The sequence below is a fragment of the Falco peregrinus genome, chromosome 6 (assembly GCF_023634155.1).
Source record: "Falco peregrinus isolate bFalPer1 chromosome 6, bFalPer1.pri, whole genome shotgun sequence".
In the NCBI taxonomy this organism is placed as follows: domain Eukaryota; kingdom Metazoa; phylum Chordata; class Aves; order Falconiformes; family Falconidae; genus Falco; species Falco peregrinus.
Window position 1 is genome coordinate 2,089,889 of NC_073726.1, and position 27,955 is coordinate 2,117,843.

The window sequence follows — 27,955 nt, forward strand, 5'->3', positions numbered from 1 at the left end:
ATCCCTTTTCCTCTATCAAAGGTAAATTGTTCGTATCTCTCCACTATGCCAGCTAACACCATTCTCAACCAGGTAGCCCTGCAGAAGCCCAAATCCTTCCTACCATCCAGATTTTTAAGACTAGTGGTACTTTTCAAGACTAAGCTTTATACCGGGACACAGCAAACTTGTAACAAAAGAGTAAAAAATAATGATTATTTGTGAATACAACTTCAAAGAAACTTTGAGAAGCCCATTCAGTAAAACTGTGTTCCAAAGAATGGAAAACAGATCATTAAAATCAAAGAAATACTGAAGGTCACAATGTGCACTAGTGTAAAGAGTCTTTGTCTCCTGAGAGTTGCTGACCTTGTGCTGCTCGGTGTTTATACTATTCAAGAAACCATTATGTGAAAGGATTAGCATTTTTATGTAACTTGATCAATTACCAAGATACTTCTGTTTCGTAATCATGATCTAATTACTAAAAATAGCCAAGCGGTGATAGACCAGGATTTATCACTAACCTGCCATTTGTACTCTAGACAGGAATTCAGCTCAGTGACTTATGTTCCCTTTCTCCCCACACACACCACACAATCTATCAACAACACACAGCAAATCTCTGCTGAATGAAAGACACAACATCGAATCAGTTATCTGTCTACACCAAACAATTTAAATTCTTGGGAAAAGGAAAAAAACCCAAGATTACACTGTAATATTTTAAACCGCAGCTTTCACAGTACTTCACTCAAGTACAGCACTCGCCCCAGCTCTCCTGCGGGTGAAGTATGAGCCTGACAAAGCAGCTGTGTAATTTGCATTTTAAACATTAGCCAAGTCATAGAAATACTCAAAAGAAGAATTAGGATTAATTTATTTTAGAAAAGATTTGTAGTGCTAAATACATTTGGATTACATATTAAAACAGTGGTGGCTCTTTAGAACAAAGTTGTCCGGTTTACACAATACATTAATGGTAAACAGGACTGTTCGATACCCCAAGTAGCTTTAATGTGTTTTTCCTCCCAGTGAACTGGACTGTTCTGCTTTCTGAGACCGCATGAAAAGAAATGTTCATGAAGATCTTTCAGACAAGGATCTGTCAAAAGACTAGACGTGGGGCTGAATGGGAAAAGCGATACAGAAAAGCGACCAAGGCCTCCTTTCATTGCCATCTTGGTTTTATTCACGCCCGCTACAGGTGAATAAATGCCACCACAGCCACTGGCGTTACGGCCTTGCAAAGTGATCCCCCCGCCAAGGGCCGGTAACCGCCCCGGCTCCGAGCGCCCCCGCTCCGCACCTGCCGCCCGCCTCACCCACCCCAGGGCCCGGCCGGCCTCGGCGGCCCCGCAAGGCTGACCGGCACCGGGCTACTTCACCGGCAGGAGGCAGACTCCGGCAGCCTGTGACTGTATAAACCGGTGAAGCAGGGAACGTAGAAACGCCGCCATCGGCCGGCGATCGGCCAGCCTCAGCGCCTGAGGGGCGGGCGTCAGGCACAGCCGCCCCAGCGGTAAAACGGCAGGAACGGCGGCCCTGCGGCACGCAGGCGGCGGCGCACAACACCCCGCTCCGAGCGGCCCGGGGGGGCTCACCCAGCGCCTCCCAGAGCGGGAGGGCGGCGAGCGGACGGAGGGGGGGCCTTTCACCCAGCGCCGCCCGGAGCGGGAGGGAGGCGAGCGGGCGGGCGGACGGAGCGGGAGGGCGGCGCAGGGCGGCCGCGGGAAGCCGACTGCGTGGGGCCCGCACCGCCCCCGCCGCGGGCGCTAAGCAGGCGCGGCGGCGGCCCCACCCCGCTGGGCTCTGCGAGCGTGGCTCCTTCTGATTGGCTGAGGGGCCCGGCGGGGCCCGCCCACCGCCAGCGCCGCGGCATGGCGGCCGCCCCTCAGCACCCTCACCGCCCCGGCGGCCGCCCCTCCGCCCCGCCCGGGCCCTTACACCTCGCCGCTCGGCCCCAGGAATGACTTTCTGGCCCTCCACCCCCCCTCGCAGCCACTCCCACCCCCTCATCTCCATATTTTACCTTTTACACCTGTATTTCCTCCTTCTTCCTAAATGCCACCTCGATGCCTTCACGTTCCGGTAAAGCGGCTGCTCTCTCCCCCTGCCTCGCCTCAGCCCCTCCGCGCTGCCGCCGCCCCCGGGCTCCCCCGGCCGCGCAGCCCCCGACCCCCAGCCCCTGCTGCCGCTCGGCCTGCTGCTCTCGCCCTCCCTCGCTAACCCGGTGCCTTTTCAGCCGTCGTGAGCCACCTGTGCCGCTGCCCGTAGCAGCAGCAAACGATGGGGGCTTGGGTTTAGGCTCGACATGCTTTAGCCAGATCTTTAATTTCGTGCATCTTGCATATACTTTCCAGCATGTTAACGCTGCAGTGTGGTGAAGCGCAGGTGGGGAATCTGCATGTTTACGTTCGCTCCTCATGTTCGGCCTACCATCTTCTCTGTTACTGTCTTTGATATCAGTGTGCTTCATAGCCTAACATTCCTGGGTTGGTTTTTATTTTTGGTTTTATTTTTTTCTGTTCTGCTTCATTTGTGGTTTGCTACATTGTATGGCTATGAGACATCTGACAGGGTTTCCCCTGTTTGCACACATCAAGGAACTTCACAAATCACCAGTGTTAACAAGTGCTGTTTTTTGGGGGGGAAGGCAGTTATATTTTTACATAGATGACTGCACTCGAGTCTCGGGGTGCTTTGGGATCTTGTTAAATACTGTAGTGAAACAAATGTGTGTAAAGCAGCAGCTGAGGGGCAGCCCCTTGGCTCGCCTGCATGGCTTGCAGCTGACAGCTGGATTTCTTCCCCCTTCTCTGCTCCTGAAGGTAATTTGGCAGGTGCTTCTAGGCTGCCACCGCTGAGGTGTGATCAGGAGAGCAGAACACAAACATGCAGGGGCATGAAGAAAGGAGCACAGTTTGAATTAGAATAGTCTGGTACTTGATGGATGCAGTATGATCACTGTTATGTTGCTTCCGCACAGTACAGTCAAATATATAGTGTCACTATATAATTTTCTCTACTTTTCTTGCATTCTGAAAAATGTTTGCTGTGTTTTCCCCATTAAATCCTATGGAGACATCTGCAGTTAAAAATACAGCTATAATGGTGCAAAGCTGCAAGCAGTTTTGTCCCATGACACTTCTCTGTAAGAGGCATCTCAAGGCGGCGTTGAGAACTAATGCTGGTTTTGTCTGCAAGCAGATTGGATTGCTTTAATTCATAGCCTGTGTGAGAACATCTGTTGAGCATCTCTGATGCACAGCTAATAACCAGATCTATCAGTTGCTCTTTCCAGGCCTCTGTGCTGAGAGTGTTTCAAGGGAAAATAGAGCTTAGCCAGCGAAATCCCTGGCTGCTGAATTATACCCTACAACCATTGGCATGTCAATGTAAGAGTTTTAAGTGTAGCTAAAGCTGCCTGCTGTTTCTGAGATGAGGGAACAAACACACAGATAAAACATATTTTCAGCCTGGTTATTTATCTGTTGTGTCATTCTCCCACCTCCTTTTTTCTGTCTCTCTGATCCAGTTGTTACTATAGCTGCAAAAATTATCAAAACACACCAATCAGAATTCAGTGAGAACATGAGTCTGTGGCTGTATCCTCTTTCCTTCCTTAAAACCCAGTCTGCCTATCCCTAAAAAGCAAAAAAAATACTCTTTGGGTCTGTACTACTTTATTGGCTTTGGGTTCCTTTTGTTCTCAAATGCTGTAGATACCCAGACAAGCAGTTGTTTTACTCAAATTGTATATACTTTGGCATGCCACTTGGAACTCTCTTGTCATGGATCTACTTTTTCCTCTGAACTATTATAAAGAGCAAATCTGCACTGATGCTGTGAAACTCATCACTGTGTTTCTGGGATGTGTCAGTTTTATTTGCCTGCCTCATTATAAAAAAATACTGGAGTCTTCAGTCTCTCTTCTTTCTGATCTATGAATATAAATGCTTGGTTATAATGTTTTAAATTATTATTTTTTTTAATCTTACACGGATCACTTTTTCTTGAGTAATTTTGATGTCATCTAAGATGTCAGCACTTCCCAAAAGATACCAACTGTAGGAAGATGTCTAGGTTGGGTCAGCTACCCGTGAACTTGCGGGCACAGTGGCAGCAGTGTAACATAACCCTGTGATAACTGACTTTGTAAGTCTGTGCTGGTAGTGGCACAGGGGACACGGGCACTTCTGCACTTGTAAGGTAAAATGCGGGGATAAAAGAACACTGCTGTTACTGAGGGGCAAGATTTGTGGTGAGAGGCAGTGCCTTTTAGCTCCACCAACACAAGGATGAGAACAGAGATTTTGGCCACAAACGAGCCCTTTCACCTTTTTCACATCAGGTCCGAAGACTGGCTTGTGAGCGTAAAAATCTGTCTTTCCCAACCATTACAGGCTGCTGTCTTAAAGCCTTTTCCTTCACAGTTATCGTGATACAATACTGCCTCTTCTCAAACGCTGCCGTGCTTTGACGTTCGTAGCTTCTAAACCAGTACCACCCCGCAGGCTGGGTTACGGGGCTCTTCCAGTTTGCTTCTGAAGCACCGCTTCCCGCGCAGCAGCTCGCCGCGGCACGAATTCCCCTGGGTACCGGCTCCCGCCGCCTGGGCGCAGCCGGGCTCCCCTCCCCGCCCCGGGGCGCCGCCCGCCGCTCCCGCTGCCCGGGACGCCCGCCCCACCGGCTGCGGGGCAGCACGCGAAGCTCCGCGGAGCTGCAGCCCGCGTTGCGCCCTCGGGCTACGGGACTCAATGAGGCTTCGGGGGGCTCAGCCCCGAGCTGCTGCCGGCTCTGCTCTCCCGCGGCCGGCAGCGAGGGGACGCCGCGCTCGCCTTGCGGCGCCCACCGCTCCCCGCCCGTACGGCTTGTGTCCCCGCGGCGGCACCCGGTGCCCCGGGCCGCGGCGGCGGGCGGCGCATGCCCGTGGGGCGGCGAGCATGCGCGCGGGCGGGCCGGCGCCGCCGCTCCCGTCGGCCTGTGCCTCCCGCCGGGCTGGGCCTCCCGCCGGGCGGCGGTGGCGGAGCGAGCCCGCGCCGGGCCACGCGAGCGGCCATGCTCAGCGAGGTGGGCGCCGAGCAGGGCGTTACGGCTGCCCCCCCCCGCTCCGGCCTCGCCCGCGGCGCTGGGTACCGGCGAGAGAAGCCAGAGGTAGGGGCACGGCCAGGGGAGGGGGGGGGCAGGCGGCCGGCGCGGCCTGCCCCGTCCCGTCCCGTCCCGTCCCGTCCCGTCCCGGTGGCTGCCCGGCGCGGCCTGCCCTGTCCCGCGGCTCCCCGGTGCCTGGCTGCGGGCCTGGCGCGCACAGGCGTGCGGGCTTGGGGCTGGCGGCCGCCTGCCGGGGCCTCCCTCGGCGCGGGCCGCCGGGCGGGGGGGGGGCGGCCGGCGCTGGGGCGATGCCCCCGGGAGGCGCTCGGGCGTGGGTCCGGGAGCGGGTCCGGGAGAAGAGGGTCACAGGCGCGGCCCGCCGGCCCCGCTGCCAGGCTGTCCGAGTAAGCGGCGGCTGCCCCAGCTCCTCGGGTGGGTCTGGGTTGCGGGCGCTTCCAGCGGGCGCTCGGGTCGCCAGTGGCGTTCACGCTATGCTTTTCCCTTTTTTGTTTTTTTAGCTTGTAATAACGATTCTTTTGCCATGTAGTTGGTTCTGGGATTCATAACATGTTACTTTCATAGCAACGGATCCTACATTTTGTATGTGATGTTTCTGAGGTGGGCAGGGGGAAAGGGGCAGCAGTCTCGTTTGTAACAGAAAGTGATTTTCGTGGGACTACAGAACCGTGACCAAATGGGGCACTTCTAGCTAGAGTGCAAAAATCCACATGCTTACTGGTGCAGAACAATTTAGAAAGTTTCTTAGTGAAGGGCTCTCAAACTCTCTGGATTTGTCTTGCACGTCTTTACGGTGTGTCCATACACATGCAGTCGCAGAGAAGACGCGGAAAATGAAACAGTGCAAAGTTGACTGTGTGACTTCAGTGCTGTCTGTGTAGGATCAGGCAGCCCTGTGTGGTGTTTCGTCTACTAATGAGTGTTACGGCTCCAGTCACTGTGTCCAAACAGCTGCTATATCTGTGTTCTGAAGTTTTCCAACTTTTCCTTAATCCACTCTTGAGTGGATTTGAGGTAATTGGTTAAACCACAGTTATGTAGTGTAGAAAAAAACAGGACCTTGCTTCCTTTTTTTTTTTTTTCTTTTTTACCCCTGATGTTGTGTAACCAAAACTCAATTTCAGCACCCATCTTCTCTGCCTACTTTAACTGTGGTTTCTTCAAATCCTCTGCCACACGTGCAGTATTTTGTTGGTCCCTGCAGGCTTATTTGACTGATGCTTCCACCAAGTGCCTGTATCTTCTCACTGAGGTCTGAAGCGACTTTGTGTAGTGAGGAAATTGCAGGCATAGATCGGGGTTCTTCATGTGTGAGCTCCCATTTCCAGTAAAGCCTATTGCTTTGTTATTGCACAGTAGGAAGCCTGCTCAGCAGCAGAGAGGGGCAGAACAGGGAATAGCTCTTGAATAATTTCACTAGGACGCATTGGAGACTTGATATGCTCTTGAAACAGGTGAGATGAGTTAATATCTCTTTCTACAAGATGATGATGAGGACCATCTCACATGTTGGCAGTATCGCTTAGTTTGCCTGCCTTGTTGCCTTTAAATAGGGGATGATAGTATGACGTGTTCTCAGAGTACAGTAAATGCACGATGGTTTTTGTAGCTTCAGAAATTCTGGGCGAAGTGCAGCATTTCCTCAGAAGGAAAACAGCAGTGCCAACTTGTTAAAACACGCAGAGTATTGGCAGGACTGGGTTGTGAGAGTATTTACATGATTTGGAAACAGTTTAAGACAGTTATTTCCTGGGCAGGCTGCTTCTCTCAGCATCGTGCTGCTTAACATATCAACAACTCCAAGTGGAGCAGAGATCGTGTCATGGACAAAAAAAGTTTCTGAAGTATGGAGCTAGGATTTGATACTTAATTTACTTTGGGGACGTTTTTGTAGAGGAAAAAACTGCTGATTTTATTATTATGATGAAATTCTACAGGTGTGAAAATATGAAATGCACTTTTTTTTCCTTTAGCATGCATATAGCATGCCCGTATTGGCTGAAAATAGGAGCCCAGAGCAGTTTAACATCCTCCCCAAGTTTATTCAGCCTGTTAGGTATTCCCTGCTAAGTCAGTGGTGTCTGTGCATTGTCAGGTCTGTTTAGCAAGCTTACTTCAGGACTGAGTTTGGTTTTGTTAATTTGATATTAAATATATCCAATATTAGTAAGAATTTAATTGAGAGAGAAATTAATCATAGTAATTAAATGGTGAATTTGCTGGATGTGTCTGGAATGTAAGCAGCAGTGTCCAGGTCAATTTTAACAGTTTTCTTGAAGCAAGAGCGATCACCCAGTTGATTAGCATATGTTTCTTCAAGACATATTTCTTAGGCTTTAATTAACTTATTATTGCTTTATAATTATAGCCAATCAATTTGAGTAATATTGCTTTTGTCTTTTAATCACAACAATTTATTCTCAAATCAGAGGGAATATATGAAGGAGGTGGTGGAAGAGCGTGCTGAAGATGAGGCGACTGAATCGGAAGAAGACCTTGAATTTGATGAAAGAATTGGATGCCTTTCCAAAGGTTCCTGAAAGCTATGTGGAAACTTCAGCAAGTGGAGGCACAGGTAGGCCTTACTGAGATGCTGACATTATTCATGTTGGCTGTTATCTCAGTCTAGTATGTTCTGGGAATAGAAACTTCAATAGGAGGAAGATGGGTATCTGTGATCACTTGAAATTAGCCAAAATTGGTTTCTTGATTTCTTTTGTGGACTGAGCTCATCTCCTTCAAGTGAAGACATAGTACCTCATCCAAACAGATGCATTCATCGCTCATCTGAAGGGAGATTTTTCTGTAAAACTGGTGAGACGCAAATCATTGTAAAGGTTCACTGTAAAAACTTCTAACCAATTACAACTGGAAGTGCACGGTCCCAGGGCTGTGGTAAAACTTTCTCATTTGTTGTCTCATTAGGCCTTTTCTCTGTGTCAGATATCTGGGTGAGACCGTGTCAGCATGAGCTGAAATACAGGTGGGATTCAAACTCTATGCTTTCATAAAAGAGGAAAAACATTCTTCAGAGGTGCCTAAGAGCTGACTAAGTTAAGCATCAGGATGAAGAGCAGCTTTCTAATGCTTTCTGTCTTGAAAGTGTAGTTGATTTTAAGAGTAAGGAAAGCCCTTTGAAGAACTAAACACTTTACTCCAGGGCATGTACTTATATTGTCCTTTGTAGTCACTTGTGCTTCTCTCAAAAAGCTGTAGCTGTAGGAAGTACCTTTTCTATATGTATCTGAACAGAAAATTGTGCCTTTAAGTTGGGTTGGGTTAGAGGTAGCCTGATCTGGAAACAGTGACTTCATCTGTTGGACTGTTGGAATTGTTTGCAGTTAGATAGGAAACTGCTAGAAGTTAGTTTGAAATGGAGGACAAAAATCTCTCTCGTGCAATTATGTCTGAAATTCAGTTGAATAAAAAGTACAAGAAGCAATTGCAATCTACAGATAAGCCTTTGAAGTCATTGTGCTACTTGTACTGTAGAAGTAAATATCCCAAGGATCTGTATTTGCTATGTTTCCTGAATTGCACTGTTAATAATTAAAGGATTATTGTATAGGAAATAATCTCTAAGACCCTATTAAATAACTTTGCATTAATGTTAGTTCCTGAGAAAGCAAGCGAGTTGGTTTTATGTTCTAATTTGCAGAAAAACAATAAATGCTTAAAAATTCCTTTTTTGTAGTATAGCACCATCCTGCATGACACTTTGGTAAAGGATCCCTTAAGGATTTCTCAGCACCAGAAGTTAGTTTAGCATTCTTTGGTCTATCCCAGCAACCTTATAAATGACAATATAGGATTGTCTTATTGTATGCTATTATAAAAATCTGAATTACAGTATTCCCGATCTGTTCAGGATTGAAGTGTCACACTTACTTTCTGGTGTGACAGGGATGCAAAACATATCAAGACTGTATTCTCAGGCTTTCAGTGCCTTCACACCTGTTGCAAAAGTAGTACCGGTCTCTCAAACAGGCTGGGACTCCAGCTCTGGGGCTGGGAGAGCCTTCAGAAAAGAAGATCAGTCTTGCAGAATTTCCAGTGACTTTATTTTCCAGTTCAGATGCACAAATACACAAAAATTTGCTCAGATTTACCCAGAAAGCAACTACAAGTTAATTGTTTCCTTGTGGCTTTGGGTAGACAGTATGGCTCCAGCTTTCCTATTGCATAGCTGGGGTGGGTCTGGCCTGCTGGGTTCTAAAAGGAAATTGATAGCCAGAATAATAAACCGGTTAGTGCATCTGCTTTCGCAGTATGCATTGACATGAAGGTTTTCATATACGTGATCATTACGTAGTTTTAGCTGAAAGCTAGAACTTGAATGTTGCTGATCGATGCAACGGTCAATGCTGCAGTCAGTGTTTTTTTTCTGATCCCATAGGACAGTGCATTTATTCCCCTGCTGCCACCTCTGGCCTGTAGACCACTGTGTAGTGAGTTGAAGCCTATCAACAATGGGCTTGCTTTTTCTCAAGTTGCCCTTCACAGACTCTGTAGAAATCCTCCACAGAGTGCACATGGAAAACATACACTGTCGATAAGCTGCACAAATCGCTACCATGCTCCATAACGGATTTTTTTTTAACTTAACAAAAGCCATGATTTAATAAAAGGGGTGTAGCAGGTGCTTCTGGGCATCTGTTACTGTGTTTCTGACACATGTGCAGCAGGATGGTCTTCTCCTTGCATTGTACAACTTTGCAAATGTGATGAATAGGCTGCTTTGGAGATAAGTGAGACTCACATACCGTTAAAATATACCAGATTTCTTCCTAAAAATAATTTCAAATCAGTTCTTCACTTATTTAGCTGTTGGTAGAATGGGTAGCTACATGTTGCTTATCGCCAGAGGGAGAAGGGTTTGAAAAATTGGGGTGGGAGTCTTGACTGTGGAGCTATACACAAGTAATACGATCAAGGCACCTTCTTCTAACTGGACAGTGCATATAATGCATATTATTTCTTCTGTCCGCTAGCTTCTTGGCTCTAAAGCTAGGTATAAAAAATGTGTTATAAAAACTTAGGTTGTAGACAAGTGGAGGCTTCAAGGGACTTCGAGGTGCACCTTATCCTTCTTCCATACTTGAATTTAGGACTGAGTTTGCCTAGACCATCCCTGACAGTGATTTGTGGGTATTTTCCTTTATATGTGGAGGAGTATCTTAAATCCTCCTCCTGTTCTTAAATCTCCCATATAGGGATTTCACAACCTCCCCATCGTTCTAGTATTTGACTGTACTTGTTGAAAAAGATTTTTCTTGATACAAAGGTCAGACTTGTTCTTTTCCCCTACGTAAAAGTAAATGCTGTAGATATGAAAACATTTTTCCAAGAGTAGTTTATGGATACTGGTATTGTACTGGTAATGATCAGATTCTGGAATGTTAGAATTTTGTTCTGCTTATGTTTCTGAATAATACTTCTCACAATCTAAACTTATATTTCTTTTTGTTGGGCCACTCAGTTTCTCTGATAGCATTTACGACGATAGCTTTCCTGACTATAATGGAGTTCATGGTGTACCAGGACACATGGATGAAATATGAGTATGAAGTAGACAAGGATTTTACTAGGTAACTTTTCTTCATTATAATTCCTTTTATAATTTAAGTTATCTGCATTTCAGGAAAGAATAGATGTAAAATGGTTGTGTGACTTGCAAGCAATTTATGATTGAAATTAAAAATGACATATTAGAGGAACTTGATTTTTCTTTGGTTGATTAATTTGGGTTTTTTTCTTTCCTGGAATCTATGAAGAGGAGAAATTAAGATTTCTGCAATGAAGAAGTCAGAATAGTATAGGTTGGTTGGTGAAGGAGTCCCCTGAGGAATTATTTGCTAACAATTCGGAGGACATTGTAATATGTAACTCCACATCAGCTAGGTAAAGCCACCATGTTTGCATGATGCTTGCTTTAGTTTATACAGTTAGTTTATTGCCATTATACTTTGTGCTGCTGGAGGTGAACAGTAAGCACTCAGAACTTCGGCTGCGATATCTAGAGGTTGCTGCTGATCTTTGTCTCCAGTTACAGCCCCCAAGATCAGCTGAAAATCCATTTGCTGTTGATTTCCTGTGCTTGTCTGGACTGTGTTCACCTTTCTTCCCGAGATAGTCGGGCACCCATGAGTCCATGTGAAGTTAATAGAGATTTTGTGCACTGAACACCTTTAAATATCATGTGTCTGGAACAGAAATAGCTTTAAAAGCTGTTTGACTGGTTGCTGTGGTAACAAGCTAAAGATACGTATATTAATTGGATGCCTTGTACGTCAGAAATACCAAAGGTTTCTTCAATGAAAAAATAAAAAATACGCGAACCTTAAATGAAAGAGATGCATCAAAAACTCAAGTTAGAGTAAATCCCGTCAGACAGAAGGGAGTTTGACATTCAGGTCTTTACTAAACTAGGTTATTTCCCTCGTGAAGCTATCACACAGGAAGGATAGTCTAGCAGTTAAGAGACAGTTACAGGAGCTGGGAGATGTCCTGCTGCAGTTTTTCCAGTTTGATTGTGAGTTAATCACTCAGCCTGTGGTGCTTGACAATTTAAACCAATGGAGACTGGTATCACTTCAGCTGCTTTTCTTTCTCCTGTCTGCTGACCATGTCTGATCCCAAGTTTGAGCCACTGTTTAATCTCTTGCTTGTGTGGTTTGGTAGTGGTCAGCTAAGCTCCCAGAAGAAACTCCCTGGAGGTGATAGGACCATATGACTATAGTGAGGGGATTTATTCATTATAGTTTAAATGACTTGTGAAACTAACATGAAAACCAGTAGGATACACCCACAATATTGAGGAATGCCACACAATCAGGCTTTTGATGTGATGGAGTTTTTTTGGGTGTTGGTTTTGGTTTGGGTGTTTTTTTTTGTTTCCCCTGATAAGAACAAGTATGTTTTACCTCCCCTTGTTATGGAAACATTCAGGGTAAAGATCTTAGCATACAAGGCATTTTACTATTATAATATGGGAGCATTTTTGGGAAAAGAGCTTTTTCCAGAAGCAGTACTGGCAAAACCAATGATCTTTATGACATGGCAGCATTTCCTGGGAACTGGCTTTAGCAGCTTCTCAGCCTTATCCTGAATGTCACTGTCCTGAGAAATTCTGATTAGGGTTGGAAATGCAATGGCCTGTCTTAAGGACAAAATGGGAAGAAGGTGCTCAAATATTTACTCAGGTTTAGATTTGTAACTCCTACATTGTCCTGTCCACCACATTCTGTGGAATTTACTGCACTGTTCTAGTTCTGTGGAAAAAAAAATGTGTCTAAAATATTGAAAACCATACATTCTTAGTAAAGAGACCAACAAACTCTTGGGCCAGTGATATTTACACAAAATCTTGTTAGGTGTTTCATAGTAAAATTCAGCAGGGAAATGTGATGCTTTTATTTCTCAAGTTACGAGTGCTTTAATAATTAAAAGTCCATCTTGGTTCACCCAAATTTCAAACAGCTTAAGTTTATATTTGTTGGTGTAAATTTTGTTATTTGACTGTGTTTCTGCAAGTAATCTGAGAATTTTAGTAATATGTCTCTCGGTACTTACATTCAATGTTACTTATTAGCTTTTTGCCCTTTTTTTTTTTTTTTTTTACTTTCCAGTAAGTTAAGAATCAATATTGACATTACAGTTGCCATGAGGTGTCAATGTAAGTATTCCATCAGTGAAAGTTTTGAAACACTTTAAAGGCTCTTCAGAGTATCTGTTTGCTTGCAATAGTTGGATATTGTTCAAAATATTCTAACATATTTCTTCTGATCCTGATGGCATGTAGTGATCTTGATGGTGTATACTCACTAAAGAATTGGTAGGAGATGTGAAGAAAAGTACTTATGCCATCTCATTTGCATCTCATAGAACTTTGCTTTGTCAGAAAGAGAAGGATCTGTTGTCTCTCTCTAGCTGGAATATTCTAAAAGCTCATTGTGAGACACAATTCAGCAGCAGGAATTTATCACAACTCTTAATATTTGCCAAGTTCATAAATAAATTAACCTGGTCTACTGTTTAACAGTACTGGAACCATCAGGTAATTTAATCCTTTTCATGAACATATGGATGCCTTCCCATTTAAAGGCAATGCTTATTATTATTTTGACATCATTTAGTTAATGAACTAATATTTGTATGGACTGGTTTTGGTTGTCCTGAACTGAGAGAGAACACTAATTCTACCAGGAAAGCATGCAGATCTTCAGGACTCATTTTCTTTTTTGGGCTAGGTTAAACCTTGTATTAATTGTATGGTTCATCAGTGTGGGGATTGTATTATTTTTTATTTATTTTTAATTTGAGAAATAAAACTTTATCCTCTGTTTTGACTAGTCTTGGTTTGTATTCAGTGCTTATGAAACAGGAAAATATATTTATGCATAACAGATCCTAGAAAGCTTGCATATGTGGTTCATACAACATCTCTGTAGGTGTTACGTCAGTGAGAAAATATGCAAGTCTGAAGTTTGTTTTTAGTTCATGTTGAAGGTTAGATAGATTGAAGGAACAGTAACTTATACTGAAAACTTACTACTGTACTGTTCATTTCAACTTGAACTTTTTTTTGTTTGCTTCTGATCATCTGTGTGACTTCATATTTTTCTCCCTGTTTAAGATGTGGGGGCTGATGTTCTGGATTTAGCAGAAACAATGGTTGCCTCTGCAGATGGGCTAATCTACGAACCAGTAAGTTGATTCTTACCTTTTTATTGAAAAAAGAAATTGTTCGTTACTTGGTGCAAAGCACTGCTGGGCTGGTTTGCTTGCTTGTGCGGTTTTTTTTCCCCACATCTGGGCTGCACAGAACCTCCCTGAGTATTGCCTGATGCTTGAGTGAGGTCTGCAGCACTTGCCCCAGGAATCTGCTAGGGAAATGGGCTAGCAGTAGGATTTCTGGGTGTTCACTCTCTGCAAATACAGCAGACTCCTAGATCAGTGCTTCTTAGCAAGCTAGGGATTTCTACAGCTAAGTGGTTTTACCTGTGCACATTCTAGGGGTAAATGCTAACAGTATTTGATACAGAAAGAAAATTATCGGAGCTCTTATAAAAGAGAATTGATGTAGCTGCTTTTTAACTAGAATACTATGGTTCTAAAAAGGGGTAGAAAGTCACCATGATAGCCTTATAATATGGCATTAGAGATTCTAAGTTGGGTTAGTATCCTTTTAATTTCTGTATTGTGAACTGAAGGCTCTGGAACTGTAAGCTTGTGCTCTTAAAGCTGTCTTGGTTGCATATACAATAAGCTTTGAAGTAATTAGGCTGTATGAAAGTAATCTATCATTTACAGGAAATCTATTAGGGAATGTAACCTCCTGCTGTAATTATTACATTCTCTAATAAGTGAACGGTAGTCCAAATTAAACGTTTTGTCCACATTCCTACTCATGTATGAGCAGGAGGAGATGGCTGAATGGAAGGGCACACTTGGGAAGGGGCTTGGTTTTGTTTGTTTGTTCTTGGAACGCTGCTTCTTTTTGTCTGGACAGTCATCTCCGTGCTGCTATAGCTGCTGCATGCTAGCAGTTGCCCCAGTGAGGATGTTCTTGGTATGTTTGAGCACTAATTGCAATTGAATTTACTGCCTGGATTACATCTGTGTTATGTGGTGCACAGATGTTACTGGTGATACTCTTGTGCTGATTGAAGTATGGCAGGTCTGGTAGCTTGTCTTCAAGTAGTGCTCAGTGTAGGATGGCCCTAGAGATAAACAATCTGCACCTGGACCTTTGTCTTTCAAAGGTTGCTCCTTAGCTTGTTTCATTGCTGTATGCATCAAACCTGTGCATGTCTGTTATCACTTAGAATTAAATTGCCACTCACTGCTTCTTCTAGCCCACGTTAGACTAGAAGGGCAGAGACTGCTGACCCAAGTTACAAGAGCTTTAAGAAAAGATGCTGAAGTTGTAAATGCAAACAAGTGAGCAGTTCTGGGGGGGAAGAGGCAGAAATCTCCATACTTTTAAGACTAAATGTATTATTTAAAGTCCTTTCATAAACTGCAGAACGTGGTACCGAGTGTGAAGTTGATGGTAGCTGCCCGCTCTTTTCCACACCCCAGTTCTTTTCTGGGTTTCATGGATGGGACTTCAATGCTTCCTGCATGTTTTATCAGATGTGTTATTTTTGTTTCAGGTGGTATTTGAGCTCAGCCCACAACAAAAAGAATGGCAAAGGTAAATCACTGAGATGCATGTGTATGGTTTGTAGTATTTGTACTGGAAGTGACTTTGAGGTACACCAGAGTCACAAGACAGAACTGTTTGGGTCTAACAGCTCCTGCTGGTAATTGAAGAGTGCAAACCTGTTGAAAGATACTAATTTACTTTGCTTTTCTCATGACTTGAGATCCCTGTTATGGAAAAAACTGGCTTTGGACGTACTTGTGGAATTGGGTCATGCAGTTGCAAGCCAAGATGTATGGACTCATTCAGTTCATGTTTCCAAACAAATGTTTGGTAGCACAAGTTGTAATTATGGGTTCGGATGGGTAACACCAATAGCTTGGTATCTAAATGTCAAAGCTGAACCATAGTAACCAATAGATACATTCTTGCCAAAGCAAATGAGTTTGAGTCTTTCACATAACTGAATTGACACACTATTTATGGTTTAAAGGGGAACAGCTTGGTTGCGTGGGTGATTGCTATAGTGATAGTTTGTAATAGAACCTGAAGCTTATTTGGGGGTCTGGCTAGTTTTAGTATTTTGGTCATACACTCCTGGGTACACCGGAGCTTTAAGCTCTGTATAAAATGCCATTCTCAAAGTTTAATGTATCGCTTTAATACTGACATGAACCCTGCTAACTTTTTGATTTATAACCTGCAACTGAAGCTAATAATTAATTGTGAAGTTATTTTTTGTTTTACTGTTGCATGCTTTCACACTTGTCTATGTAAACTTTAGGATGCTGCAGCTGATTCAGAGTAGGCTGCAGGAAGAACACTCTCTTCAAGATGTGATATTCAAAAGTGCTTTTAAAAGTGCTTCTACAGCACTGCCACCACGGTAAGAAAAATCGGGGTTTTGTGTCATTGTTCCCCCTCCCCCTGCCCTATTTAATTAGACTTCACATTTTATTGTGGTTATGATTTTATTATATTTTTTTTTACCCCCCCAGAAGATAAGGTTGTAAGAAAAGAAGACCTTGCTGCTTTTTATTGCGTTTTAAAATAATATACTTGATACTTGCTTTGGAGAGCTGTTGTTTTATGAAAACCTGTGGAGTTTCTAACCTGAAGAAGGTTTCTGGGTTTTCTATGTGTATTCTCATATGTGTGTATATATACATAATACAGACACACACATAAATATACACACACACCTTTTAGTCAGTTTTATCTGATGCTTCCTTCTTAATGTGAATTAGTAATGCCAAAGCAATACTGAAGTATTTTTTTTTAATGAAAGAATAGTTTTCTGTCCAGCAACTTTTAAAAAAGGTCCTGCTATTAGCTGTGACTTAAAACTTTATGGTTTTAATAGAATGAACCTTTGAACAAAAACATGGTCTAAGATGGCACCGTTAAAATTGTGTGGAGAAACCTTGCTGTTTTCACTTTATTCCAACTACACACAAAATGCTATGTGTTTGGGGTTTTTTTTCGTTGGCTTTTTTGGTTTGTGTTTTGTTTGGTTTTGCTTTTGGGTTTTTTTAGAGGAGAACACTTTATATGTGAAAGCTGAAAATCCTTTCCCCTTAAAAACAAACAAAGAAAGCAACCCCAAACAAGCAAACTGTAAATAAAACAAACACCAAAAATGCTGCATGCACTTCCGATGTAATCTCCCTGTCTGAGGACCAAATACATCCTTTCTTCCTAAGGCAAGGCTGAAGAGGGCTCAAAAAATCTTTTTTCTCATTTAGCTGATGTTTTCATATTCATTAAGTCGAAGCCTCTGTGATACTTGCTAATGTAGTATTTGAGGTGGTATTTAGGCTTGAAGTGATTTTAAAAAAAATACATTTTTTTTTTTCCATCTCCCTCTAAGGAGCAGATTTGGAAATATGTTTTGAGTTGTGGAGATCCCAACAAGTGTGGGAAGAGGAAGGTTTCATGAAAAATAAATGTTGAAAGCTGTTCTTGCTACAGTGTTGTTAATGTGACTAAGGTATTTTGTTCTGTTCATTGTAGCATTAAAACTTTCCCAAGAAACCATTTTCGGTAGAAGTAATTGGAAAAAAAACATCCCTGGGGCAGCGAAGTATACTTATGGTCTTATGTTTTCTGTTCTCGTGTTCAGATATCATGAGTTAGCTTTATAGGCCAGATCTCTGAATACAAGTATGAACAAAAGCTTACTGGTTTCATCAGACTGACCTTTATTGGTTTCCCTCCCTTCCATCATCCCTGCTGTAATTCCAGAAGAACATGATAAAAAGAGGTAGATGATAGTGCTATATTTTTATGCTAGGAAAAAGAAGTCTAACTGTATTGCTGTTATTTCTGTTAGTGAATATTCTGAAGTGGTCTTGATGTTGTTTTTGTTTAAACAGGGAAGATAATTCACTACAGTCTCCAGATGCATGCAGAATTCATGGTCATCTTTATGTCAATAAAGTGGCAGGGAACTTTCACATAACTGTGGGCAAGTATGTTCTTTTCAATTCCTGAAAATAAAACAAAAGAATTGCCTTCTACATTATATGTAGTGCACGCATGTCTATGTGTGTGTATGCTTTTACGCTTTTCAGTTAATGACTTTTTATTAACCTTGCCATACACATGATTGGTATTATTTTCCATGTGGTACCTTTTCTTGAACACTTAGAACCAAATTTATTCATAAGTTACTAAAAAAATGTGGTGCAATGTAGTGGCTACGGATTCCAGTGTCTTACAGGATGAAAACTCCTGCAGATAGGTCCTCTGTAAGCATATGATGTGGAGTAGACTGCTTGTACTTGCCTCAACTCTTCGGGCCTGTCCAAACTTTTCCTTTCTGTTAGTACACAGTTCACTAACCCTGATGAAGTGTAGATATGTGCCATTTCAGTGCTGAGATAACATAGTTATAGAGCCATCGTTTGGGAGCTAAATGCCAGCTCATCTTTATTTGAGGAGAGACTTTCTGATACGCTTTGTCAATGCTTTAGCTTATTCTGTTAACTTTTCTCTGTGCTCTCAGTTCTGCTGTGTCTTCCTGCAGCCTCTGTCACCAGAGATCTTAGCGTGCGATCTGTACTCTCTAATTTATCCACACGTAATTCCAGCTGCTGTTTTTGTGTGCTTCTTTCTCCAAATGTCAATTCTGTCTGGTCTTGTACCACCTCTCTGATTTGCCCCTAGATGTCCAACTTCTTAAGCCTTTCTTGGAGCCGATCATTTCAGCCTTTTACCTGTTCTGCCATCACTTCTCTCTTCCTGTCTCTAGTTCTGCAACCTTGAATAATCTTTTGCTTTCCTTTGCTTCCTTTTGCTCATTGTTACATTTGTGTTTCTGCTAAGTTGCTCTTTCTTTTCTTGTAGGCTTTTTTTTAAGGCTTTTTTCACTGGCTGCCTTTGTACCTTATTGTGTTCCGTGTTGACAGATCTCATTGTCTTTGTCCACCTTCTGTTTGTCCAACACTTGCATGCATTTGGTAATGATTTAACTTAAGCAAAGTAGGGAAAGTTTCTTGCATTGTTGGCTGGACTGGTAGGTGTGAAGTGTGGCTGAGAGACTGCTCTACTTTCCAGACAGAGTTGCATTTCCCCTGCCCTTCGCACTGTTACCAGCCTCTGCATTGTACTTTCTTTGCAGGTCTGCGAACAAGGGTCCAGAACATTAACTTGCTTAGTCAGGGAACAAATACAGAGCGTAGGTAACTTGCTTAGTCATAGAACAATTACAGTCAAGTTTTCATTACTCACTTGAGCAGTTCTGCAGCTTTTCATGTCGTAGGTCTTGATGGCTTTTCTAGTAGTCTAGTGACTTGATGTGTTTTTGACATTTCTAAAAAATGCAAGATGCTAGTTTTGTGTAAGGATTTTCATGATTCTAACATTCCTGTACCTTTGTCATTCAGTCTCTCTCTACTGGGCAGTAATAAAAAGATTGTATTTGTTTTTTATGTAGATACACACAGTTTTTATATATGTAAAAGTTCTAAAGCATATACATATAACATATTTACATGTATATATGTTATACATTTATAACGTACATATATGCACGTATTTTATATATACATATATAAAAAGTATTTATTGAAATAAGAGGGGGAGAGGTATTTTTCTAAGTAGTCCTGTTCAGGAAAAATGCTTCTTTTGTGTGGATTCATTAAACACATTTTTTTATAAAACATATGTTGCTTTCTTTAGGGCAATACCACACCCTCGAGGCCATGCACACTTGGCAGCCCTTGTAAGCCATGAGTGTAAGTTCTTTCTGTCATCTCTGTATGAATATAATTTCATTCAGACTGCTGTCTGCTAATTCATATGTTAACATAGGTTGCCGTTGCAAAGATGTTCTAGCTGGGCAATTGCATTGTAGAAGAAATCAAAGAGTGTTTTTTGCAGTGTTCCACCTTGGCAGAGACTTACTTTTATACATTTAACGCTATTAGTATTATCTTCAGGTTGCTTCTACAGTAATGACAACACAGGAATCTCAGATGTACTTTGTTGTAACACAGATACCACATGAAATTCTTGTATTTCAGTCCAAAGTACCTATTTCCTGCAAAATATTTTTTAGAAGGCTAAAAATTTCTGACCTTTGTCCTTAGAAACTTCATTTTTAGGTTATGAGTCTAGGTACTAAATGCATATTGCTGCTGCTTGTGAGGCAAGAGTGACTTACTGTGAAAAATAAACTTGGTATTGGTTAAACCCCCAAATGTCTGCCGATGAATTTATGTTAACACAAGTATATAATCTTCTAGATATTAAATACCTTTGTAAAATCAGCAATGTAACTTGGAAGTTGCCTTATGCTTCTTCTGTACATTTAATTCATGAAATTTTAGTCTTTTTAATACCATTACCTGCAAGAACCCAAACTGTAGAATAACATTAAGTATTTGGCCAACTAGAAATTTCCCGTCTTGAAATTTTAACTCTCTTCAGCTCCAGGGCTGATTCAGATAGAGTTATAATTTGATTTAGTAGTTCTCTTCTAGAGAAACTGAATTTTTTCTTGGTTAAAAATTTTGGTTTGAGTTTTGTTTGAAACGTGTTCATGGACATATTGATGAGTCATGGGCACAAATCCAACGAAAAGCACACCAGTGTTTAAAATAGAATTAACTAGCATCTTTTCCAGTGTGAGAAATAGGTGCATCTTCTCTGAGTACAGAACCTCATAGTTTTAAAATGTTTTGTCATTCTTCTGTATTGTCTTTCAGCCTATAACTTCTCTCACAGAATAGATCATTTGTCCTTTGGAGAGCTTATTCCAGGAATTATTAACCCTTTGGATGGAACAGAAAAAATAGCATCAGATCGTAAGTGTTGTGTGTTTAAAAAAGCATCTTCTTTTCTATATTTTTCCAATCATTACATTTAAAATATTATCATGTTTCATGATTGTTGTGATTTACAGCCTGTCCTCCTGAATTTGGTAGTGAGTAAATGCACTGTTCAGTTATCTACATGGCATCTTAAATGCACAGTTTCTTTTTGGTATCAGTATCGCTTGCTCTTTTGCTGAGGTTGATTTGCAGTTTCTTCCAGATTTGTATTGTGTTGAAGTTACAGTATGAACATATGCAAAGGATTTTGCAGCAGTATGCTACAGTGGAGATTCATAGATCTGATTGTTGTCATAACGGGGAAAAGTAAGTCAGATTTGGTTTAAAGAAAATAGCATCAGGAATCTTGGGTTCTATTCCTGCGTTGAGTTTGTCACTTCCACAGTGCCTTTTGCGAGGCTACTACAGGAAGTGTTTGTGTATCACTTCATTTCCTCATGTATAAATTAAGGCGTATAGTAACCTACTTTATGGAGCTATCTACATCTCATCCTCTGGCTTGCGTCCCCCATAAGTGAAGCCCCAGAACATTCTAAAGATGCTGTTGTCTCAAAGTCAGTCAGTCCATTGGCTGTTCTAGCCAGGATGGTTTAGTGTAGTTGAAACAAATTGCTTCAGTCTAGCAGTGTTTGTTCTTTTAGGGAATTGCATGAAGATAGAGCAATCATAGATACATAAGTATGCTGATTGCTCCAGAAGAATTCTCTAGAAGATACATCTAATCAAGAGAAAACCCGTGAACAGTTTAGAAGGACTTCCAGCATTGTATAGACAATTCAGTGGTTAAAATATTCAAACAACTGTCAAGATGTATGTATCATGCAAAATATGACTGTGTGAAACTTGTTCAGTTCTAGTGCCCTGGAAAACACAATCTGTGTATTGTATTTGAAGCTGTGAGCGGCCTGACCTTAATTAATCTTTTTATTACGTGGGTAAGATGTGAATTTCTCAGAGTCCAAATGTGATTATAGGGCTTGCCCACAGAAATTAACTTTGTTCACACAGATGGTGCTGAAGTAGTCTTGGCAGTACTGGGACTCCTTGAAGAATGTCCCTAGTATAAATGGCTTAGCTGATTAACTGTTTTAAATATGATTTCTTTGGTTTATTTCTGAATGTCACAGATGGTCTTTGACTCTTTACTTAATTCAACAGCGAGATTTGTTTTCTTCTAGACAACCAGATGTTCCAATATTTTATCACAGTTGTGCCAACCAAACTCCATACATACAAAATTTCAGCAGAAACTCATCAATTTTCAGTGACAGAAAGGGTAAGTACAAGTGAAAGAAAACCACACAGTGAAAGATGTTGATCTTTTTCCTTTTTATTTTTATTTTTTCTATCAAAGTAGTGGATTATGCCTTGTGCATAGGTATGCACTGGGGAAAAAAATAGCATTGGTCTAATTTAAGTTAAACTTCTGCATTTCTGTTACATTGCTACTGTTTCATGTAGGCATGAATGACACCACAGGCTGGAACCTGGGCAGAATCAAGGAAAGCGACAAAGCCCTGGGGGTGCAAGTGAAAAGCTTTGGTGCCTAAGTTATCTTTTCTTCCATTGTACCAGTTAGAGGAAAGGGTGCAGCCAGAAATAGATGTATATTACAGATCGGCTTGCTTGGACACCCCTACCTTCCAGAGCCTTAACCCATGGGATTCCACCATCTCGTGGTCACGCAGCCGAGGCTGCCCCCAGCCTTCACACCCCCGCCCACCCTTCTTCGTTTGTGAGTCCAAGGGCCAGCAGCAGACCTCGCCTCGTTGGCTCCTCCGTCACCTGCGTCAAAAAGTTGTCATCAGCGCTGTGCAGGAACCTCCTGGGCTGCATGAGCCTGGCTGTGTTGTCTTCCCAGGAGGTGTCAGGGTGGTTGAAGTCCCCCGTGAGAACCAGGGCCTGTGATAGTGAGGCTACTTCCAGCTGTCTGTAGAAGACCTCATCGACTTCCTCTTTCTGATAAGGAACTACGATGATATTGCCAGGGTGTGCAGAGATGCAATTAGAAAAGCAAAAGCTCAGCTGGAACTGAAATTGGCCAGAGATGTCAGAAACTACAAGAAAGGGTTCTTAGGTTCATAACAAGAAGAAACAGAAGGAAAATTTTGGCCCACTGTCAAACAGGAGAGGCGAATTTGTCACTAACAGTGCTGAAAAGGCAGAGGTTCTCAGGACTTCCTTCACCTCTGTCTTTACCAGCACTGTTGGGCCCTAGGCCTTGGGAACAAAAATCCAGGTTGATGCAAACACAGAGCCATGGTCAGTGAAGTAGGCGTTGGTACGTGGACTGTTACAGGAGCTTGACCCCTACGAACTGACAGGCCCTGATGTTATTCACCCGAGGGTGTTAAGAGAACTGGCTGATGTTATTGCGAGGCCGCTCTTCATAATCTTTGAAAAGTCATGGAGATAAGGGGATGTCCCAGAAGACTGGAAGAAGGCTAATGTCACCCCCATCTACAAGAAGGGCTTAAAGGAGAATCCAGGAAATTACAGGCCCATCAGTCTTACTTCAGTCCCTAGGAAAGTTATGGAAAGAACCCTCCTGGGGACTACCACAAATCAAAGGAAGCACGTGACTGGCAAAAGCCAGCGTGGATTCACCAAGGGCAAATCATGCGTGGCAAACCCCATCGCCTTCTATGACAAAGTAACCTGTTCAGTCGATGTGGGGCAAGCAGTGGTCTTGTCTACCTGGATTTCTCCGAGGCTTTCAGTACAGTTTCCCAGAGCTGCCTCCTTGAGAAGCTGATGGGTTCCAGTCTGGACAGGTGATCTGCGCTGCACCCAGAGGGTGGTGGTAAAAAGCTCCTTTTCAAACTGGCAGTTTGTCACAAGTGAGGTCCCTCAGGCATCAGTATTGGGACCAACACTGTTTAATATCTTTGTAAGTGATCTGGATGATGGGATCAAGTGTACCCTGAAGAAGTTTGCTGGTGATACGAAACGAAATGGGGAAGTAGACGCTTTGGAAGGGAGAGCCACCCTGCAGGAAGGCCTTGCTAGGCTGGAAGAGTGAGCTAACAAGAACCTTCAACGGCAAGTGTAAGGTCTTGTACCTGAGAAAACATAATCCAGCAGTGCAACGCAGGCTGGGATCTACCAGCTGGGGAGCAGTTGTGTGGATAGGGACCTGGGGGTCCTGGTGGACAGCAAGCTCAGTATAAATGAGCCGTGTGCTGCTGCAGCAAAGCCAGCCAACAGGATCCCGGGTTGCTTCAACAGGGACATCACCAGCAGAAATAAAGAAGTCATTATCCCACTCTACTCAGCATTTGTCAGCCCACACCTGGAACGCTGTTTTCAGTTTTGGTCCCTGCTATGCAAAAAAGATACAGACAGGCTGGAGAGGGTCCAGAGAAGGGCCGCAGAGATGATTGAAGGACTGGAAAGCTTGCCATATGAGGAAAGGGTGAGAGACCTGAGTTTGTTCAGCCTTGAGAAAAGAAGGCTTAGGGGAGACCTTGCCACTGTGTTCCGGTATTGAAAGGGTGGCTACAAAGAAGGCTACTCCCTTTTTACAAGGGGTCATGTGGAGAGGATGAGGGGTAACGGGTAAATGTTACCTCTAGGGAAGTTTTTCACAATGAGAATGATCAGCCATTGGAATAATTTCCCCAGGAGAGTGGTGGATTCCCCAACGTTGGACGCAAAATTTTAAGATTCAGCTGGACAGAGTGCTGGGCCATCTTGTCTAGACTGTGCTTTTGCCAGGAAAGGTTGGAGCAAATCATCCTTAAGCTCCTTTCCAATCTAGTATTCTCTGATTTATATACACCCCGTGGGAAAACTGCTGTAGCTAAGGCTGTTCAGCAACTTAAATGTCTCCTGAAGGTCTCATCCTGATTTAAGTGATTAATAGGACATAAAGTAGGAAGAGTTGGGGCTTTGTATTAGACCAGTGCACTCATTTGAGTTCACGGACTAGACCAAGACTGTGGCACTTACAGTCATAGGTACCAAAAGCAACCTTGTTATAAACATCCTTGTATAAAGGACCGGGTGAGCAAATCTTGAGAGGATAGACCAAGGCATGGTAATAAACATTGACATGCAGCACAGAAGACAAGTGACCAGGAAAGTAAATATTTAATCATGTTTGACTTTTAGAAGGTACTGGCCAAAGTTATCTTGATGTTCCCTGTTGATGGTCTCCTGTTGATTGCTAGCTCTGATGAAGTAGCTCTTTGTCATCACGTCTGTTAAGATTGTTTTCCTTGTGAATAACTTGTGTTTCACTCTCTTCTCTCAGGAAAGAGTAATTAACCATGCAGCTGGCAGCCATGGGGTGTCAGGAATATTCATGAAATATGATATCAGTTCACTTATGGTGACGGTGACAGAAGAACACATGCCTTTCTGGCAGTTCTTAGTGAGGCTCTGTGGCATTATTGGGGGAATTTTTTCAACTACAGGTAACTATCAGTGCTTTACCTCTTAAGTTCTGATTCTTATATTCCGTGCGTTTCCAATAATTGGGATCCAATGCTAAATCAGTGCCAAAAGTTGTTAGTTTTTCCACTGAAATAATTGGAAGGGTTTTCCTTGTGTACCTTGTCAATATACTGCTCCTTCAAAGAAAATAAACTACCTTGAAAAGTCATGATTCACTTAGTCAAGACATGATAGGGTGTCTTGATTACAAGTTATTTCTTTTCCTGAAGAGAGCATAGTAAAGAGACCTTGAACTAAGAGCTGCCTTTCCACATAGATACTTCTGTCCCACAGAATTAATTTCACCCAGGAAGCTTGGGCAGAGGGAACTACATTTGCTTGGATAGCTTGGGTTTTGCTTTTATTGATGCATTTCAGAATGTTAGATTTCCCCCTGACGTTTCCTTTTTTATCTTAATGTCTCAGTGATTTATATACCAGTTTACTGCACTGTATCCCATTTAAGTATCGTGTATAGTTTTGTTGTAATACTTCTGTAAATACAGTTTTGCTACTTGTTACAATTTAGATCTTGTTTGACATTGCAGGAATTTTACATGGCTTTGGAAGATTTGTAGCAGAAGTTATTTTTTGCCGTTTCAGACTGGGCTCTAACAGATCCACATCAGTAAGAAAAACTTCCTTTAAATAAGTGACACAGTTACCTGAGGATAGATGATAAGGACAACTCTGGGACTCTGTCCCAGCAAAATTTAAGACGCTTGCAATAAACGTTCCCCTTGACATGCATGTGACCAGAGATTCAAACAGCTTTTTAAAATAGTTGGGGAACCTAAGACATAAGGAGGCAAGGTGTTTTCTAAGAAGCTGAATTAATGAAACAGAGTCTCTTAAAAGGTTTCTCTGCTACATTCCCTCTGTTGTTCTTGCTATATTCTTTTTATTTTCATATTGTTACAAAAATTACATATTTTCCCAGGCCTCGTCAGTCTCCCTAACATATTCTTCTTCTATTTGGCCTGCTGACCGAAGAAGAGGCACCGTGTGCTGCAGGGATTCAGTGTTTCCACTGATTAGCCTGACAGGCTATTGCCAAGATATGTGAAAGAGCTGAGCAGTCTTTACCTTTCCCTTCATTGGGCACTGGTAGGATTGCTCACCTAGTTACTAATTGATTTTATTTTACTTTTTATTTTTCCCATTTAAGGCTGTAGGTAGCCTTAATGATCTTCTGCCTCTCAGTTTTGGTTGAAGTTTGCCACCTGGCAAGATTATGTGAGTGTGAGGAGAGAAGGCAAGCAGATATATATAATTTTTGTTTGAGAGACCAGGCAAAAGCATACAAGAAATGCCCAAGAATAAAGAAAGTATGTGTTTGGAGGGAGGGAGGGGAGGTTCCGTTTCTGATAAGCCATTATTAACACTTTGTTTCTATTTGACTAGGTCCCACTTCCTGATGGCCACACAAGCAACCACTTACCTCTAATGACAGAGAATAGTACACACTAGCCTCCTGATAAAATTTTCTTTCTTCCTGCCTGATACAGAAGACATTTTTTTATAATAAAGAAAAATGTTGTGCAATATGCTGAGACAGTGCTGACAGGCAGCAAAAAATGAAGCCTTTACAAAAAAACCCCAACAAACCAACAGAACAATTTGTGTAACTTTTTTGTCTTTCTGAGTGCACGTGGAGTCATAGGAGGTTGTGAGACCAGTGAGGTGGGCCATCTTCTGGAGATGAAAGGAACCTTGCTGCCAGTTCAGTATTCATGGTCGAGCTGAATGTCTTTGTGATGGCTGCCATTGACCACTGGAGCATCCTTGCAGTCTGGTTTCTGTGACTGGGAAGGCTGGCAGACTCCAAGAAGAAAAGAGCCCAAGATGTGTGGAAAGGCCAGGCAGCAGGCAAAAAGGGACAATAATAGAGCTGGGGTTTTTCCTAGGTGTACGGACTGGGGTTTGGGTTTTCTTGTTCATTTTCATGTTCATGGTGGGGCCAGGGGCTAAGGTGCTGTTCTTGCAGGTGGGGAGTGATTCTAGAAAATCATGAAGAAGAGGGAGATGAGAGAGAACTCAGGGAGTAAAGTGGAGCCCAAGCCATGATGTTGGTTATAGCCGCTGCCTTTCTGTAGTCCCACCATTCTTTAGTGGAAGAAACGCAATGTGGAGCAGAGTAGTTCCTCTGTTTTCACACAGCTGCTTTGCCAACAGTGAGACTGTCACTTCTGGTGGTGATGTGGAAGTGCCCAAGGACTTTGAGAACGGGCTTCAGTGTGCACAGTTTTTTGACTTAGAATAAGAAGCCTTTTAAATAAGGCATTTGACTGTAGTTTTGATAAAAGGCAAGACTCCCTAGCAAAAGATCAGGAAACTTTGTACGCCTCTTTCTTGGTAAAGAAATTGCTTTGATGGATCCTTCATGGTACTCCTGCTGCAGGTACGTAAGCCGTGGTGTGTAAATCCTGGGAATGGGGAGGAAAAACAGCAAGAAGCTGCCTTGTTTTGGTTCAGCTAAATACTGTAGAAATGTGGAATTCGGGGCAGTTGGGAGGTCTGCTAGCCCAGGCAAGGAGTGAGTGGTGGAGTTGGTGGTAGGTGACTTCAGGGAATCTGAATCATTTTGCTGCAGATGATAGGAAGGGATCTGCAGAGTTAATCCTTATTGTTCGTGAAGGTTTTTGTAAAATAAGAGAGCAATATCAGTTTTATATTGTAAATATGCTACTGAGAATGGGTGTTGTAATGCAGATGGTGCTTTGAGAAACTAAACATTCTCTTACCGCTGAACTACTGGCATACACCTGTGGTTAAACAGTTACTCCACCAGGGAAAAAAAATTAGTAATATGATTCCTTCTTAGCAAAACTGATTTAATAATATACTGGGGAGATGATGCTGACCCTGGCCTTACCATGGAATGAATATTACGATTGAGAGGACTAATCATGGAAAAATAAAAATATCTCCGTGGCGTTGTCAGATT

General features: G+C 42.6%; 1 protein-coding gene across 2 annotated transcripts; it reads left to right on the forward strand.

Annotated features, from left to right (window-relative positions):
• The first annotated feature begins 2,028 nt into the window (after positions 1-2,028).
• ERGIC2 (ERGIC and golgi 2) lies at positions 2,029-27,951 on the forward strand. 2 transcript variants are annotated; one of them, XM_005242319.4, is made up of 14 exons: positions 2,029-2,070; positions 7,518-7,663; positions 10,568-10,676; positions 12,717-12,763; positions 13,724-13,794; positions 15,246-15,286; positions 16,020-16,121; positions 17,611-17,706; positions 19,418-19,473; positions 20,446-20,544; positions 21,750-21,847; positions 24,827-24,989; positions 25,557-25,636; positions 26,413-27,951. In XM_005242319.4, exons 2-14 carry the CDS (start codon positions 7,558-7,560, stop codon positions 26,476-26,478), a joined length of 1,134 nt encoding a protein of 377 aa, XP_005242376.1. In that variant the 5' UTR covers positions 2,029-2,070; positions 7,518-7,557; the 3' UTR covers positions 26,479-27,951. The 2 variants fall into 2 exon arrangements, with proteins under 2 accessions (XP_005242376.1, XP_055664250.1); XM_055808275.1 differs by lacking the exon at positions 2,029-2,070 and adding an exon at positions 4,934-5,136.
• Positions 27,952-27,955: the final 4 nt, after the last annotated feature.